Genomic DNA, 17,135 nt, shown 5'->3' with positions numbered 1-17,135 from the left:
CAGTTTGTGATGCCTCCGTCATACAAATAACCGGCGCATCTACTGATGCAACGATGGGTTTCTAGTGTAGTGTCTGAAATCTGGTTTGGTCCTTCCCAATATAGTTCACCATTTAATAAACACTATAGAGGGAAGAGTGAGTGAGTGAATGAGGGAACGGTTTCCAACACTGCTTTTGACTTAAACACCAGCAAAGGTCAATTTCTTTTTTATTATTATTATTTATTCTCTGCAAGTAAAAATATCTTTTTAAAGTGCATTCGTACAATGTTGAGTTGGCACACACAAGGTGTCTTCTCTGGTCATTCCCTTGACATTCTGCACCTCAGTTACTGCTGAACACAATCTGTCAGGCTCGCTTCCAGGACCTTCAACTGCTCACTTTGGAATTATTGACATCAGAAATTCAAAATTACAGTTAAAAAAAAAAAAATAATCATCCAATTTCGAAAATGCTTCACGGACGTACTATAACATCAGAATGCAACACATCATCAGTAAGATTATTCATTTGGGTTGTCACTGCAGAGCTCTAGTCAATCTGACAGAAGGCTAGAGAAGCCTTACATTTACTTTGTGTGATCTCAGGATAACCCCAATGGTTTCTCCTAGTCATCAGTGAACGATGCATGAGAGCGCACTATGCAAATTATCTCTAAATACCAGACACAAGGCAGTGATTACCTGATGTCTGAATCGTGAATGTTTTTATCTAATGATTTGAAGATGGTTGGGGTTATGTCGACATCATGAAATAATTATTTTGTGATGACGAGAAAACAAAATGAGTCAGCGATCATGAGAAAATAAGACTAAAGTATGGAAGCTGAGAGCAGCCCGATTATAAAAAAAAAAACTCTTGACAATGTTTTATAATACCGAGTTAGGTTTTCTGACTGAAGATATTGTGAGAAATATCTCATAATGGGGAAAGACAGACCAAAGGGTCTTTTTTTTTGATGATAACTGAAATAAATATCCCCTTCTTCTCAAATTAACAGAACAAAGAGGTTTTCTTGAGGTGAAGGAATACAGGTTAGAGTTTCATGAGAAAACAAAAAGGTTTTAAATCCTCACATATCTAGTTCTGGATGCAAGGGGATAAAGACTTTTTCTCCAGTTATTGGAATCACGACCTCGTTACTGAGATTGAACATCAAATTGTCATGACGACAACACAGCCACTCTCTGCTTCCATACCGCTGCTCTTGTAAACAAACTGAAATGTTCCCTGCATTTCTAAAACCAGATCTTTTTCAAAAACTGGTGAGGATTTTCTTTTAACAAAAAATAAGCATCAGTTATGGCACAACATCAACATTAAAGAAATGGAAAATTAACACAAAGTTTGCAGGTCCGATACAAAAAAAGATTAGGGTCAAACCTAATGCATTTTATATACTGCAGACATAGTTCCTGGCACAAACGGTTTTTAATTTGAAAACATCTTCTGCTGTGTAAGCTAGATCACCCATAGATCTTCCTCCTGCACTCAGACACATATTGATAATGGCTTTATGTTTCCCTTGGCTCTATCTTACAATAATGTGCTTCAGTGATTATTTGGCAATTGTCCATCAAGCATGAAGCCCCGAAGAAGAAAACAAATACAAAATGGTCCAGAAAAGAGAAAAAGGCAACAGTAATTCAGTCTGTAGCATAGATACTGCTTTTCTTTCTCAACACACCAAGAATAACTTCTGTCCATAATCCTTAATATCATATATTGTTCAGCATGTGTTCATTACTTTGTCAAATGGAATTCAAACTTTAGTTATCTGTGCATTCATATTTATAACTACCATACCAATAGTTCTGAATTGGGACTCTAACAGCAATCTATTTTATGAACCAGAGTATTTCACTCATTATGGAAAAACAATGGGAACTTTCTCATTATGAGAAATCCCATAATTATGATCACATGTAGTCACATAATCATGAGGATGCACCGATCTGATATCAGGCTGATACTAACAGCTGGCTCAGGTGACAATGGGGCTGATCTATTCTTTATTGTTCATTATTTTAATAAATAACAATTCTGTAAATTTGTATCCATGTATTTGTTATACTTTTACAAAGTGAGGAGAGCTTTAAGTCCAGCCTGATGTCGCCTTCCACATGAAGAATGATCCCAGTCACTTTTTACACCGTGAGACTTGTGTAACACGCTACAAAGATTTCAAAAGAAAATACTAAAAAAGAAGATGCTAAACAAAAACATAAAAGTGAGGCATGTATGGCAATGTGTATATGAATGGGAATGTATTTTGTTTTGTTTTATTTCATATCTTCTGCAAGTAATGTGTGTTAATATGTAATATGTATATAACATACAGAAATTAAGACATTTAATAAGATTCTGGGGGACCTAAGAACCAAATATGAATAAAATAGAATGTAAAAAGGGTCGGTGTAATAAGCAAATGCTTCAACCTTTTAGGTCAGTATTGAATATAAACGAGTTAAGATGACACCGTATGAATTAAGGTGACATTTGTTTTAGTTTTTTACCATTTATGTTATGTGTGTGATGTTGTGTATCTATGTGATTGATATAAACTAAACTAAAACTTGTTAATTATTTCATTTAGATCAGATCGGTGTGAAAGTGACTCGGATCGGTACCCAAAGCTCAGGTATCAGGAGTGAAAAAGTTGGATCGGTGCATCCATAAGTAAGTCACAAAATATAGATATAATAGAGTGTCTTTTTCTTTACTGAATGCAATATTTCTAGGAATGACGAGTCTCTCAAAATCTATTAAAAATAACAGGATGAACAGCTTCAGATACATGTTAATCAGTGAAATATTAAACGTCTAAACAAAAACATGAGGAAATGTACAGCGAGGAACATATGAAGCTATATGAAGAATCGGTTTAGGAATTATGGACCAAATACAACCCACAAGTTTGCAAAATAGTTGAGCATTCAAAAATACATTCACGGTCCATGAGAAATAAAGAAATATAAGATGTATCGAAATAAACTAGCATGGCCCCGTTCCCATGAGTCACTGCAGGACACGTGTGCAAAAACACAAAATATGGAAAAACAGCTGAAATGTCCTCGGCATCAACGAAAGCTACTGGAATGAATTGAAATCATAAGACTTTGAAATTTAAAAGAAACATTTGGGAAATAGCCTTTATTTGCGGTTAACCACAGTTCGATGAGGGATCTGGATGAGTTCAGAGAGAGAGACTGGCCCAGGGTGGGTTTAGCTAAGTGTTAGCCTAGCACCCAGTCCTTGTGCTAAGCTACATGTAGGCTATTACCACATCTGTCTGTAATACATGTACAGGGTTTCCCACCAGGCCTAAGTTGCCCCCAACCAGGCCTAAACCACTGGGAATCATAATATAAATCATTTTTAATGTACTTAAGATTTTTTTTTAAACTACGGTCAGTTGGAAACTTAGACAGTCGTATTTTCAAATCTCCAGTTAGCTATTAGCACTGACCTAATGTAGTGCCCTATGGAATCGGTCATAGCTTTTTTTAAATTCTTAATTTCGCGATTCCCTCCATGATTGTGTTATCACAGAAACTATTGGGGGAAGCCCTGATGTAGAAATGTGCTTCAAGTCCTATTCATATGGGACTAGTATTACCTCATGGGATTTCAAAATCACCGCCCCAGGTCTGCGTTTCATGGGGATAAATGAAGTGTGTATTTTACTGGAATTCACCGAGATTTTCCCCCAGATATGATGTCAAGGCTCAGTCAAAGCTTTGATTTATTATTGCCAACACGACGCCAAATCAGAGAGAAGCCAGCTAATATCATTACACAACCTCAGGGTTTGGCAAAATATGGTAGGCAATTTGCGGTGAAAATTTTACTCAAATTACAGACATGGCAGATTCACATGCACATTTAGACGACGAATAGGGCTTCAGACACATTTTAACCTTTACGTTACACCTTAGTGTAGACAGTAAAGTGATAACAGGATTTAGGAGCACCGAGCTATTTAAACGCCTATGCAATAAGAGTCACTACTCCATCTATTTTATCGATACGTAGCTTCGGTGACCATATCAATTAAGAACTCATGGCATTTTCTCATGTACTGTAACTGAGTTTAACAGCACACAAACTGATTTCCCAAAATGTCTGAATGTGTGTTTCAAGTAGTGAAATGAAGCGATGTTTTAAACAAACTAGAACAGCAGCAATTAGGACATGCCACACAAAAGGCGCTGCACATACCACCGTCAGTCACGTGGCTAAACAAAGGTTAATGGTTGTCTGTAATTAGTTATCTCCAGAGCTTTCCTCACCGTTTGGAAAAAAATGATGCATGTTTATATCCACCAGTCCACTTCCAACCTCAATATGTTTGTGTGTGCAACCACATCATCAGGGCAGAGGGGGGAGGGGGGGCACAGCTGCTTTTCAATGGGTAGGAGTAGGACCTTACAGCTGTTCTGCCTCACGTCACATCTTTGAAATCACTGATCAAGTTCCAGATCAAGAAAGGAGAGTAATCGGAATGTAACCAGGATTGATTTAATTAACTCTCAGTGTGAATGGAATGACGCAGAGTGTTTTAATGTGTCTGTCTGACATCCAAACAAACACAACAGAGCTGCTGACACACAGCTGAATACTGAGCCAACGTACCAACACTAACTAGTCTCGCATTGCCAGACCTTCTTCTGCAGCGCTGCAGAGGAGGGCCTGGCTAGTCCACACAGCACTTCGGGATGGGAGAAAAACGTGCTCTGGTTTATTAGCATTTTATGAACCAATCACAGCGGTCTTGGGCGGCGCTAAGCAACAGAGCCACGGTGCCTCTGCAAAATATCCTCAGGAAGGAACTTGTTTTGGTGGAACATGTGTACGTTCAAAAGTAGTTTTAGTCGTGCAACACTCTGATTGGACAGATAATCTAGCTAGCTGTCTGGATTTACCCTGCAGAGATCTGAGGAGCATAGGACCATAGTCCTCACAAATCCACCGGAGGTTAGAACACCAACACAAAGAAAGAGGAAGGGGACGGACATCCGGCAGAATTTCTGGCGGCACCTGAACGATCCCAGGAATTAAAAGTCGGGGCTATAGACCAACGTTTACAGACCGACAACACAATGAGAAAATGCTCAACCTGATGACTTGAACCTAAGATGACTCGGTGGTCCCTCCCTGGCCTACTGACTAAACCAGACAGAACACAGTATATACTTTGGCCCCGACTCAGCAGGCCACATCTGGGGTAACTTAAAGCAGAGCGATGGAAACATCTTCTGAGAAAACTCTACCTCTGCGGAACCATGGGACAATTTTTCCACATGGTTGTTTACTTTTGATTAAAGTATGGAAGAGGCCAAGCTCCCTATGCTGTGGAGGCACTCAGGTCAGAGTTTCCAGGTTATCATGGTACACTACTGCTAGTGAGGGGTCTGCTATCTCGGCGGGCTCGAGGGATTACTCAACTGTAAAACTGTGTATTACACCTTGCATATTACTTTTGTAGTTTTTGCCATTGGTTCTATCACTTATAATCACAATTTACTCACCAAAGTCAGAGGCTGTAGAAAAGCCAGCGGTTTATCTAAACTACTTTATTTGGAGTTCAAACTAAAAGTGAGCACACCTGAAATGTTGCTAATATTTGTTGAAGCCCACAAGCTGAAACTGGCTGGTTTTGCAATTAAGTTATTGTTTATCCTACAAGCGTTGCTGGAGACTTTTGTTCTTCTCCGTGCAGACATCCCGACTCTAATAATCTCTCGTTGCACAGGAAAAACAAAAAGGTTTGTTTTGCGTCGACCTGGGTGATCATCTGAATGCTCGGGGTTGCTTGTAACCGCGGGCAACAGTGATGTCACAGCACCCAGACACGTCTACATCACTGCAGCAAGGTGAGAGGTTAGACCACTGCAGGTTTCAGGGGGTGAGGCCGGGTTTCCAGAGCTCACCAATTTACTTTAAGTACCATATTACTATTTCTCATAGAAATGCTGGCCAAAACTATAACAGTAAGGCAAGACTATTATAAACTGGAACAGACACTTAACCCCCCCTAAATTTCCCAAAGCTAAATGTTGATAGGAATGAGTTTTAAATTAACAGTGACTTTGGGGTCCAGGTTTTTGTCGAGTTAGCTTTAAACTAGCATCATCTGGCAATATTTCCAATCAATATCGCTATATTAATCCGTAATACTTTCCCATGTAGAAAGTGTTTACAGAAAATGTTCAAGTGGATGTTAATGCGTGACATCAAACTAAATTATTCAATTGTGCAAAACAAACCCCAAGTAAGCCATTTTGTTTTTAAGTGAATTTAGTTTTCTCAAATTTCAATTTGGACAAGCTACCTAATATGATCACATGCTCATGATACGACATGACTCAAAGTTTATAATGATATTGAATTATCGCCCAGCCCTATTGATGTTATTTTGCACACACAGTATGTGGGAGGGTTTCATCACACGCATTAGAGCTGCAAAGATGAATCCATTAATCAATTAGTTGTCAACTATTCTCCAACTATTTTGATGATCGATTAATCAGTTAGTCATTTTTTATGAAAACAGTAAAACTTGTATGATGTCAGCCTATTAAATGTGAATATGTTCTAGTATCTTCTCTCCTCTGGGACAGTAAACTGAATATCTTTGAGTTGTGGACAAAACGAGACATTTGAGGACACCATCTTGGACTTTTGGGAAACACTGATCCACATTTTTCACCATTTCAGAGACCAAACAACTAATCCATTCATCCAGGAAATAATCAACAGATTAATCACCAATGAAAATAATCGGTAGTTGCAGCCCCAATGGGTTCATTCCCAGTGGGATGTGTTTTAGAGGAGCTAATTGAAGTGCCTGTTCTAGTAGGGTCGAGGTTGACTGACAAGTCTTAAATCAATTTGCTGGTTATTTAACATTTTCAGTCACTTTTAGGTGAAATAAGTTATTAGTTCATTACTAGAAAATGAAAGTTACGTCTCTGATATATTTGGTGTCCAAATTCATATAAACTTGATTTTTTGATATCCCTAGTCCTTAATGAGCACTACACCTCTGTGTGACTACATACATCTTAAAAAAAAAAAAAAAAAAAAAAAAAAGGTACAATAACTCAAACAATTTGACAGATACATTTTTTTCAGCCAGACATTGGAAACATGAAAAAATCATCTGCTGAGCTTGTTATCACCTTGGAAGCATCCTGATTGGTCCAGCAGCCCTGGAACCAACTACAGCTGGTCTGCCCAGCATTGTGGAGGAGATTCCGTCGTGGGCCAATAGCAAAGGGCTTTGCACGTACACATAGAGCTGGAGTTACATCCACGTAACCTCTATTTATGATGCTCAACATTTGGAAAAGCAGGGACAAGCCAAACTCGTCACATTCAAACCATTAAAGAAGGAAAAGCAGAAAGAACACAGCGCTAAGTGGAGCTGTTAAGAGGGAAACAGATCAGTGACTGCTTCAGGGTCAGTTTATTCCACTCCTACTTTTCCGTGAACTCACCTCGTGAATTCAGAGCACCAGCGCGTTACCTCCCAGTCCGTCTTCCACTCCGGTCTCTGACTCCAAGCACAAAAACAACCTCCATGCGTTGTGCTTTGCTTCGCCTCTTCATACCCCCCCCCCCTTCCCCCTCCCCCTCCCTCATACACCAGAGTCGGAGTACATGCCGTTGATCAGGTAGTCCACCTGGGTGTAGTCCTTCCTCCGGTAGCTGTCGTAGGCCTGCGTGACAAACACGGCCACTGTGACCAGGAAGAAGAGCAGGCCGAAGAGCAGGACGGACAGCAAGGACGCCGTGTCCACCAGCTGCTTGGTCAGAGGGGCCCCCGCCACGTCTACCACGGGAACCCTCGGCCCCGCGGCGACAGGCACGCTGCGACCAGTCGGTGTGCTGGGACTGGTAGTGGTTATGGTAGTAGGTCCTGTGGGTGGAGAGGTCTCAATTGGTGGCTTCCCAGTACTCGGGGCGTGATGTGGCGTAGCGGCTGATGGTGGTGGAGGAGGGGACATCTTTGTACCGGTGGTTGCAGTCATAGCAACGGTTGGGTTAGCCGTTGTAAGTCTGGTTCTTGCTTTAACAGATGTTGCAGGGTGTGGAGCTGTGGCTGCTGCTGTAGATGTTGCCGTTGTTGTAAACGTAGCTGTGGTAGACGTAGCGGATGTAGCAGCAGACGGTGGTGTAGTTATTGCTGTTGTTTTTGTAGTCGTCAGTGTGGTAGACGTAGCTGTGGTAGACGTAGCTGTGGTAGACGTAGCGGTTGTAGCAGCAGACGGTGGTGCTGTCGTGTTTGCAGAAGTCCCCAGCGAAGCGGTTGGGACTACATTCCCAACAGGTTGTGTAGCTGCGGTCGTGGCAGCACCAGCGCTGCTGGTTGGTTCGGTGTGAGCCGCCGGCGTGGTAGAAGGCTGGATGAGCGCTACAGAGTTATTTAACACTTGGCTGATGGACAAAAGTGAGTTGGGAATGGGAAACTGGTCCGCCTGTTCGCCTTTTAAGTGCCCTTTCAGTTGTAGATCGGTTGCATTTACACTGACATTATCATTATCCCCCGGGGAACAAAGACCTCCAGGAATGACTAAAGACCATGGAAGAAAGAAAAAAAAAAAAAAAAAAAACATTAATGAATCATAAAACATTTTTATACTATACTGTACAGACAATATGTGACAAAAGCAACACAGATGAAAGCAGCTTTGTAGAGTATTTAGACCTGTTGAGTTGACACTTTGTCCGCAGGAGCTTGGCTAAACAGTCCTGAAGTTGAAATCAACTTATGGCGTTTTTCTGTGTGTGCGTTGCGTTAGGTCACGGCAGTGTGTAGAGTAGAGCTGGTACCAGCAGTGGCTAATAGGGGTGGGGGAAAAAAATCGATACAGCATAGTATCGCAATATTTCTTGTGGCAATACTGTATCGATACACAGGCGCCAAGTATCGATCTTTTATTATTTAAATTGCACATCAGAATTTAACTTTTTGGTAGTATAATAATTAGGGCTGGGCGATATATCGATATTAAAAATATATTGATATATTTTTAAATGAGATATGGAATTAGACCATATCGCATATATCGATATAGTTCAAATGTGATCCTTGCTCCCATAGATATATACACAGATGTCGCCTTGAGGTTCTAAACATACGTCAAAACCGCCGCCATCTTGGAACAGGGGTGCGAAGCATTCAGATCAACGCTAAAGATGCCGGACTTTTGTACTGCTTAATTATGTTCGATAGAGGAAATGAAAAGAACAAACAGCAATGAATAACATTTAACAGGTGACAATGTGTTTTATGATTATGTATGCCGCCTTCGACCAGCAACCTGAGCTCCGGCGGCAGCGGGAGGCGGAGAGCTCCGTGGCCGGCCGCAGCGTCTCTTCCCCCGGGAAAAACACAGCTTTGCCTCGCTGCTGCGCCGGTCCCCGCTGATCCAAATCGGACCAGCCAAAGACAGAGTGGTGATCGGTAGGATCTTACACGTAGTCCAGGACGACCTGTATGTCGATATCGGCGGAAAGTTCCACTAAGTTTGCCGGCGGCAGGCGGACGGAGAGAAGCTACAGCGGGGCAGCAGAGACCGTCTGCGGCTGCAGGATCTGGAGCTCAGTGCTCGTTAAAATGACATGCAACGCATAAATACATACAGAAATAAATAGTGGAGGAATGAGCCTGGACATTTCATTCTGTTTTAAACTTCACCTTGAAGCAGAAACTCTTAGTTCAGAAGGGTGAAGTTTCCGTTTGGACTCAGATCTGTGAACCGATCATAATAAATATTCTTTGTATTAACACATTAATTAGTTTCTTTGTTTTGTAGTCGATAGTTCATCTTTTAGTTTACTTAAGTGGAAGCAGTATCAAGTGGAAGAATGGGACTATAAACCTAGGCTTACAGGCATGAGGCATTACATTTTGAACAAAGTAGATTATATTAATATCAAAAGCTTAATTGACCTTTGGAACGAATCACAAATATGGAGCTTTGATTTCAAAAAAGGTACTCCTGTTATACAGTATTTAGGTTTACATTTTATTGTTATTTGAACAGCTGAGCATTTAATCATGAACCAGGTGAAGAAACCGGTTTATTATTTATTTGATTTTGCAACTGTCTCTATGAAACTACTTGTGACATGTCATATTTGATTTTGGCTTTGACTGAACATTTGCTCTCACTTTGCGGAAAAGAATATCGGGATATATATCGTATATCGATATTCAGCCAAAATATATCGGGATATGACTTTTGGTCCATATCGCCCAGCCCTAATAATAATAAAATCAATGGCTTATTCAGTCCACCAGATGGCGCTGTTTGTTTTCTGGTGAGGTCAGCGGGGTGACTGTCAGCGTGCAGGAGGATGTAGATAAAATAAACATGGCAGCGTCAGAGAAAGAAATCAGAAATGCACCATCTGCGTTTAAATCAAGTGTTTGGACTTTTTTCGGATTTTTTAACAAGGAGGGGACAACTGAGATGGACATGAAACATGGGATTTGCAAGGAGTGTCGTATGCAAATAAAATACTCAGGGAATACCACAAACATGAGGGCTCATCTCACACGCCACCATCCAGAGTTAGCGTTAGCCGAGGACGGTAAAGCTAATGCTAAACCAGCTCCGCCGAAAAACCAACCAACACTGGACACACTTAGCTTGACAAAGCTACCTCCCAATTCAAAGCGAGCTAAGAAAATAACTCAAGCCATCGCCTACTTCATGTGCAAAGACCTGCGTCCATACAACGTTGTGGAAAATGAAGGATTTTGTCACTTGCTAAAAACACCGGAACCAAGGTACGTGACTCCGTCGCGCCGTTTTTGTACTCATTTTAATTGTAAAAAATACCTGTAGTAGCACAGCAGTGCATACCTGTTGGTAGTCTAGTCCACCTTAATTAAAAATGCAAACAGTTCAGTTTGCCAGGTGTATACAACATTTATAACATATTCATTAAAGTGCTGGTTAGTTAGTCAGCTTGACAGTCACATTTTACAGCAATAAAATTCATGTGAGATGAACAAACAGATGTTGACAAAGTTTTCCTTTGGGGACATAATAATGAAGTTGGAAAAAAGGTAATAAATTGCAATATATTGCAGAATATCGCAATATGTTTAAAATCGCAATAATATCGTATCGTGACCTAAGTATCGTAATAATATCGTATCGTGGTACCTCTGGTGATTCCCACCCCTAGTGGTTAAGGGACATAAAAGCTGAGACTGTGGATTTAATGAGCCCAGTTGTATTCACATGTGAAAATGGCAGCGACATCTAGTGTTGAAACTAAAAAGTGCAGGGGCAGGACTCACTAGTGCTTGTTTAAGATAACAGCACCATCTACTGTTAAAAAGGGGAATGTTTGTATTTTTCTCCCTGGACCCTTTCTTTGACGTGATGTCATTTCATAGCCTCGTGAGATCGTCCTGATCTGGCGAGCTCCAGTTCTCCACTCGCAGATCAGTCTGGCATCTTGAGATAGAGAACATTTGGAGCCGTTAGCCAAACAACCGGGCCAATCAGCGTTGGTTTTGAGGCGGGTTTAGGTGGTGATAGACAGATGGTTTATCCAATCAGCTAACCACGATTTTCAGACAGCGGTAGCCCTAATTCTGTTAGCTGCTCGCTAATGCTTTTTTCTCTTGGATCCTTCTTTTGGAATATGGACCGGGAACCTGAAATGGTGTCTTTTATTCCTAAATTCTCGTTACACAGACGGCAAATATCCTTTACCGACATGTTGCTTGCTTGCTGAGCTAACGAGCTATGCTTTGCCTGCAGCAGCAGGGGCGGGCTTGTGGTTGTATTTTCATACGCTTCGTTGATCTGATTGGTTGATTTGGCCCATCTATCACCAACATAGGTGATAGACAGATGGTTCATCCAATCAGCTAACCAGTATTTTCGCCACTTCCCAAAAGTTCTCCAACGGAAAGTTCCCAGATGGATATGCCGAGCAAATGCGAAGCGATCCATCTGGAGGAGTCAGGTTAGTCTTTTCCTGTGTCTTTTTGAATTCTCCTTCACATCTTTCCTTGACCTCATGACATTTTACATTAAAAAGGTTAAGAAAAAGCAGTTAGGAAAACACACGGGAAGTCTGTTTTTTTGACCAGTCGCCCAGCTGTTTAAACCCAACGCTGAACACTACAAATCTAAACGGACACCATGGGTATCTTTGGAGGATGTAAAAATGTTGATTAAATACTGAAAATACCAATACAGTTTTAAAACAAGTTAGTAGCTTTTGAATGAATGGCCAGATGCATATAGCAGACATATGTACATGAACATGTATTTACATATATGTAAAAGGCATTTCAGACTTTTTTCAGCTGTGTGACCATCGCTCCTTTATGTCGGAATCTTGGCTCATACTCCAGCGGTGCAATGTAACTAAGTACATACTTACTCGAGTACTGTACTTCAGTCCAGATGTTGAGGTACTTGTACTTTACTTGAGTCTTTTCTTTTCATGCCACTTTCTACTTCTACTCCGCTACATTTCAGAGAGAAATATTGTACTTTTTACTCCACTACATTCATCTGTTACAGCTTTAGTTACTTTACACATTAAGATTTCTGCACACAAAACACTTGTAGTTTATAAAATCTGATGTGGTATTATGTTAAGTCCAGCTGAAATGATTAGCTGACTAAACACTTCATTGATTGACCGAACTGTATGGATCCTTTCCACTTTCTACAATGGGAGGATTCTTCTTTACTTTTAACACTTTAACTACATTTTCCTGATGGTACTTACATACCTTTTCCTTAACATTTTCACTGTAGAACTTTTGAGTGTTTTTACAGTGTGGTATTAGTAGTTTTACTAAAGTTAAGGATCTGAATACTTCTTCCATCACTGTCATACTCACATGCAGCGGAGCAGTTAGCTTGTCTTGTGTTCAGGAGCTGGGATGAGCCCTTCTTAGATACTGTGGAGTCAGTGAGGAGAAACAGCAGACAGAGGAGGCCAAGACACACCAATGGAGTCAGCTGGAGCGTTGAGGGACACAGGGACATGGTGGGCTGGGGGGTATTGACAGACACACACACACACACACACATATATACACACACACTTCCTAAAGCAACACACTCACATAGGCCTAGAATGGATTTACACACCCAATAGGCACAGTCAGGTGCACACACCATCAACTTGCAACACACACATTCGGAGTTGAGGCTCAGCTGAAATGGGAGGATGGAGACCAGCAGGACGTGAAGGCAGCATCCACTCTCTGGACCTACATGGGACACCAACACAACGGCAGCCATTAGAGATGTGGAAGGGACACTTAGATTTTAGTTTTCCTTCCTTCAACACAGTGACGGGTCACTGCACATTTCTCGTGAAAACTCTTCCAATAGATTTGTTAAAAGGATGCGCAGACTTTTGAGACTCGGCTGTTAACTGTCTTTTAAATTAGTCTGGTGTTATTCTATTTTTTTTGTTATTATCAAACCCATTCATTCCCAGTGTTTGCCCCAGTGTATTGCAAGCCCGGTGGCCCACCAAGCCTTAGTTGCCCCCCCACCAGGCCTAAACTGGAGAAAATGTTTTTGCAATTTTAATTACAGTCACAGAGGGGCAGCTCAGTTGGAAACTTAGACGTAGTCATATTTATAAATCTCCAATTAGCTTTTAGCACTGATTTAACGTAGGGCTCTATGAAAGCTGTCTTATAGCTTTTTTTAAATTCTCAATTTAAAGTCTGGGACTGGCCACAGCCGAGCCCTCGGCGAAAAAAAAGACACTTGCCACCGGGCCGAACAACTTTTCTGGGAGAAACCCTGATTCCGAATTAAGACGCAAGCCTTAAAAACGCCTCACAAAAAAAAATGTTTCATTTTTTTTTTTAAAGTCTCAGTAATTTTCTTAAAACAGCTGGGGAGTGCATGAGTTCATGTCGGTAAAAACAAACTGTACTGGAGGCAAAGTAAAGGGAGGTGGCATAGTTATACATCTGAAAGAAAGGTTGGTTCAGATATGCTAGAATGAATCCAAACAGCATAACTAGACCTACAAGCACACATTATTGCAAATTGTTTCAAATAAATTGCATTCAGCCTTTACCATTAATGTAATAGTATAGCTTCGGCAGAGAGGAGTAGGATTCAAGGATTTCCATAACAGAAAGAGAACCCTTTACCAAACGTGAGGAATGACTGCCATCTAGTGGCAGAACAACGCAAGTCTCACCTAGGGCAGTAGAGCCGCTCATGAATGTTAATTTTATGCAAAAAGCCTGAAGCCTTTTTTAGTTTTTATTTGGATAAACATTTTATATTCCTCTTTTTCTTATTATATTTACTGTTTTTTCCTAAAATAAATGCTGCAATAATGTTACATAATCACAGATTATTTACAGAAATGTCCTAGTTTCTGTGGATGTTTTCTTACTTTATTTAACACGATCGTACACACTTCCAAAATCTTATTATTATTATTTTTTTTTTTTTTTAGACAGAATTTGGCGGTCTCCCTGCACTAACTGTGAGGACACCCTAGGGGTCACAGACCACATATTGAATTACTCTGCTTTAGAGGCATTTCGGTCGGTGCCTAAAAATACTGAATTTGGTACCCAGCCCTAGTTAGGAAGCATCAGGACATAGCAATAGTCTGTGACCACCACATGCAAAACCTTTCCCTTTTCTTTAGGGGGGTGGGTCTTGCTTTTGCCTCTCCATTGCACCGGTTGTCACTTTCATTTGCACCAGAGCAGATGAAACTGATTCACCATCACTTGTGCTTCCTAAATGGTGATGATATCCCTGAACTTTAGCTGGGACATTTAAATGTTCCCTTCATTCTTCTGATCACGGTATTAAGAACTGGAAAAAATAATCCTGTTTTACAGTTCTGTTCTGTTTTGTTTTACAGTTCTCCTTCCATTCAGCTCCAGCACAACGCTTTGTAGGGACCTGCCCTGAATGTCAATATAGGAACCACTCAAAGGTCGTTACAGATGCATACGTGGAGAAAAGTATTGGTAGACACACACACAGCATGCGGTCTATATACACGAAGAACCGCACGTCGGCAGCACGCAAGTTAGGAATCCAATGAGAAAGCCTCAGGACCAAAGTCGATTCAAAAAGCAGGCTGTTTAAAGCAAACCAAGTCTTTAGGGCATCCATTCACTCTGCCAACCAACGCAAATCGTTATTCAACCCTTGGGTTGTCTTCCTATCGACCTGCAACTTCTAGTTTTTAATGGGTCCAAATTTAAAATAAAATTAATGTCAACGTTTAAGTCGTATTTTTCGACACTTAATCTGACGTTTTTGTCGCTTTTTCCGACATTTTCCCCCTTTTTTAATTTTTTTTTTCTTTCAAATGCTATAAAATTGAATAAAACACGCAAATTCAATGAAATTAGTGAATCATTTATCATTTATTATACTTGTGAAGAGTAGCCTAAAGATTGTAGGGAACCATCCACGTTATTTCTTTTTTGACAATTTGGTGGAAAGAAACTCCCAATTTCTGATATAGAAACTTTTTTTTTTTTTTAAATGGGTCAAATTTGACCCGAGGACAACAGGAGGGTTAAACAATATCTTGATAATCCAACAAGTATTCACATACAGTGCAGAGTTCATGCGTGGACATTTACAGAAGCCTAACGTTATCTCAACAATGTATTACATGCAGTGGTGTAGCAGTATACCCACTAAGATAAGCTTCAGGATTTCCATATACCCACTTAATAATGCGCAATGACATGTAACAACGTACTTTCCATCATATTCTACATATTTTGAATTGTCATGTTTGTTTTTTTCTTTGCATAGGCTAAAGATTCCCCCAACCCCCAAAGTCCCATTCTGACCCACACATACACAGTACAGTAGAGCCACTACACCACCGATGAATGTGTTGTTGGGTCCGTGGTGCGCTAGCATCAGCTCGCTGTATGCGTCCGTCCTGTGGTCAATAAGCCGAGGAACAACTCCACTACCGCCGACACCAGTAACAGTTCAGATGGGCAATACCAAAGTTTAGCCCATATTCGACTAACTTACTGCTAACAGGACACGGTAACATGAACCAACAGGTAGACAAACGTTTACAGCTCAAACTGCGACGATACCGGCTGTTATCGTGCCAGTAAGCAGTGTGCATTGAAAAATGAGTAGACGGTAAATAATGAAAAGATAGCACCCTTTTAACAGAGAACACAGCTAACATGCCAATTGTAGCCTAGCTAATGCTAACAAGCCATTTACATGAGGGAGGGGTTTCTTAATAGTGTAAAGTGAATACAACCGCTAACATGCTACCCACAATGAATGTGATTTGGGAGACTTACCAGCGATATGTTGGGGTTAATCTGATGAAGACAACAGAGACAGACATGCACCCATCAGGCTGAGGAACTCAACATTTCCTGTAAGCAGGAGGCAGGAGGCAAGGGATCTTCTTCTGCACCTTTATTTCTGGTAGCGTAGACTCATCCTCGGCGTATTTCCGCCCTCTGCAGGTCACACCAAACCAAAACAGGAGAAGAAGCCGCAGCAACAACTGTCCTGGCCAGTAGTGTCCTGAGGAGTGTTCCAGGTCAGTCAGACACTGTCCCGGGACAGTCATGGAGTCACAGGACAGTGTCTGGGTGTCACAGGACAGTGTACAGGACAGTTTCTGACGCACTGTTCCGGGACACTCCTCAGGACACTACTAACAGGACAGGACAGATTTTGCTGCCACTGCTGCAGCAAAACAGGATGCGATTAAAATGCCTGTTCTTGCTTCAGTTTGCAGCAACAATAAAATAATAATAATAATAATAATAATAATAATAATATTATATGAATAATATATCATAGTAGGGGGTCTGGGTGTCCTCCCCGAGGGAAGTTTTGAGCATCAACAACTTCATTTCCTGTATTCAGATAAAACTTTTATGCACAAATTTACGGTGGAAATACCTTTATTTAGCCTATGTGAAGAAGGAAAACACAGATGACAATTCATAATATATCAAAAATATAGGATGTTGAATTCCTACTGATCCGATTGTTTTGTTACTTAAAGGTCCCATGACATGGTGCTCTTTGGATGCTTTTATATAGACCTTAGTGGTTCCCTAATACTGTATCTGAAGTCT

At 40.8% G+C, this 17,135-nt stretch overlaps 1 protein-coding gene across 3 annotated transcripts; it reads right to left on the bottom strand.

Moving 5' to 3' along the window:
• Window positions 1-7,644: 7,644 nt before the first annotated feature.
• On the bottom strand, window positions 7,645-16,438 carry c8h11orf24 (chromosome 8 C11orf24 homolog). 3 transcript variants are annotated; one of them, XM_028586101.1, is made up of 4 exons: window positions 16,341-16,438; window positions 13,147-13,268; window positions 12,894-13,014; window positions 7,645-8,579 (listed from the first exon to the last, which is right to left on the bottom strand). In XM_028586101.1, exons 2-4 carry the CDS (start codon window positions 13,174-13,176, stop codon window positions 7,645-7,647), a joined length of 1,086 nt encoding a protein of 361 aa, XP_028441902.1. In that variant the 5' UTR covers window positions 13,177-13,268; window positions 16,341-16,438. The 3 variants fall into 3 exon arrangements, with proteins under 3 accessions (XP_028441902.1, XP_028441901.1, XP_028441900.1); XM_028586100.1 differs by having other exon boundaries at window positions 12,894-13,047; window positions 13,174-13,268; XM_028586099.1 differs by having other exon boundaries at window positions 12,894-13,268.
• Window positions 16,439-17,135: the final 697 nt, after the last annotated feature.

The sequence above is a fragment of the Perca flavescens genome, chromosome 8 (genome assembly GCF_004354835.1).
Source record: "Perca flavescens isolate YP-PL-M2 chromosome 8, PFLA_1.0, whole genome shotgun sequence".
In the NCBI taxonomy this organism is placed as follows: domain Eukaryota; kingdom Metazoa; phylum Chordata; class Actinopteri; order Perciformes; family Percidae; genus Perca; species Perca flavescens.
Note: the sequence above shows the minus strand (reverse complement) of the source record. Positions and strands in the feature narration are given on the sequence as shown.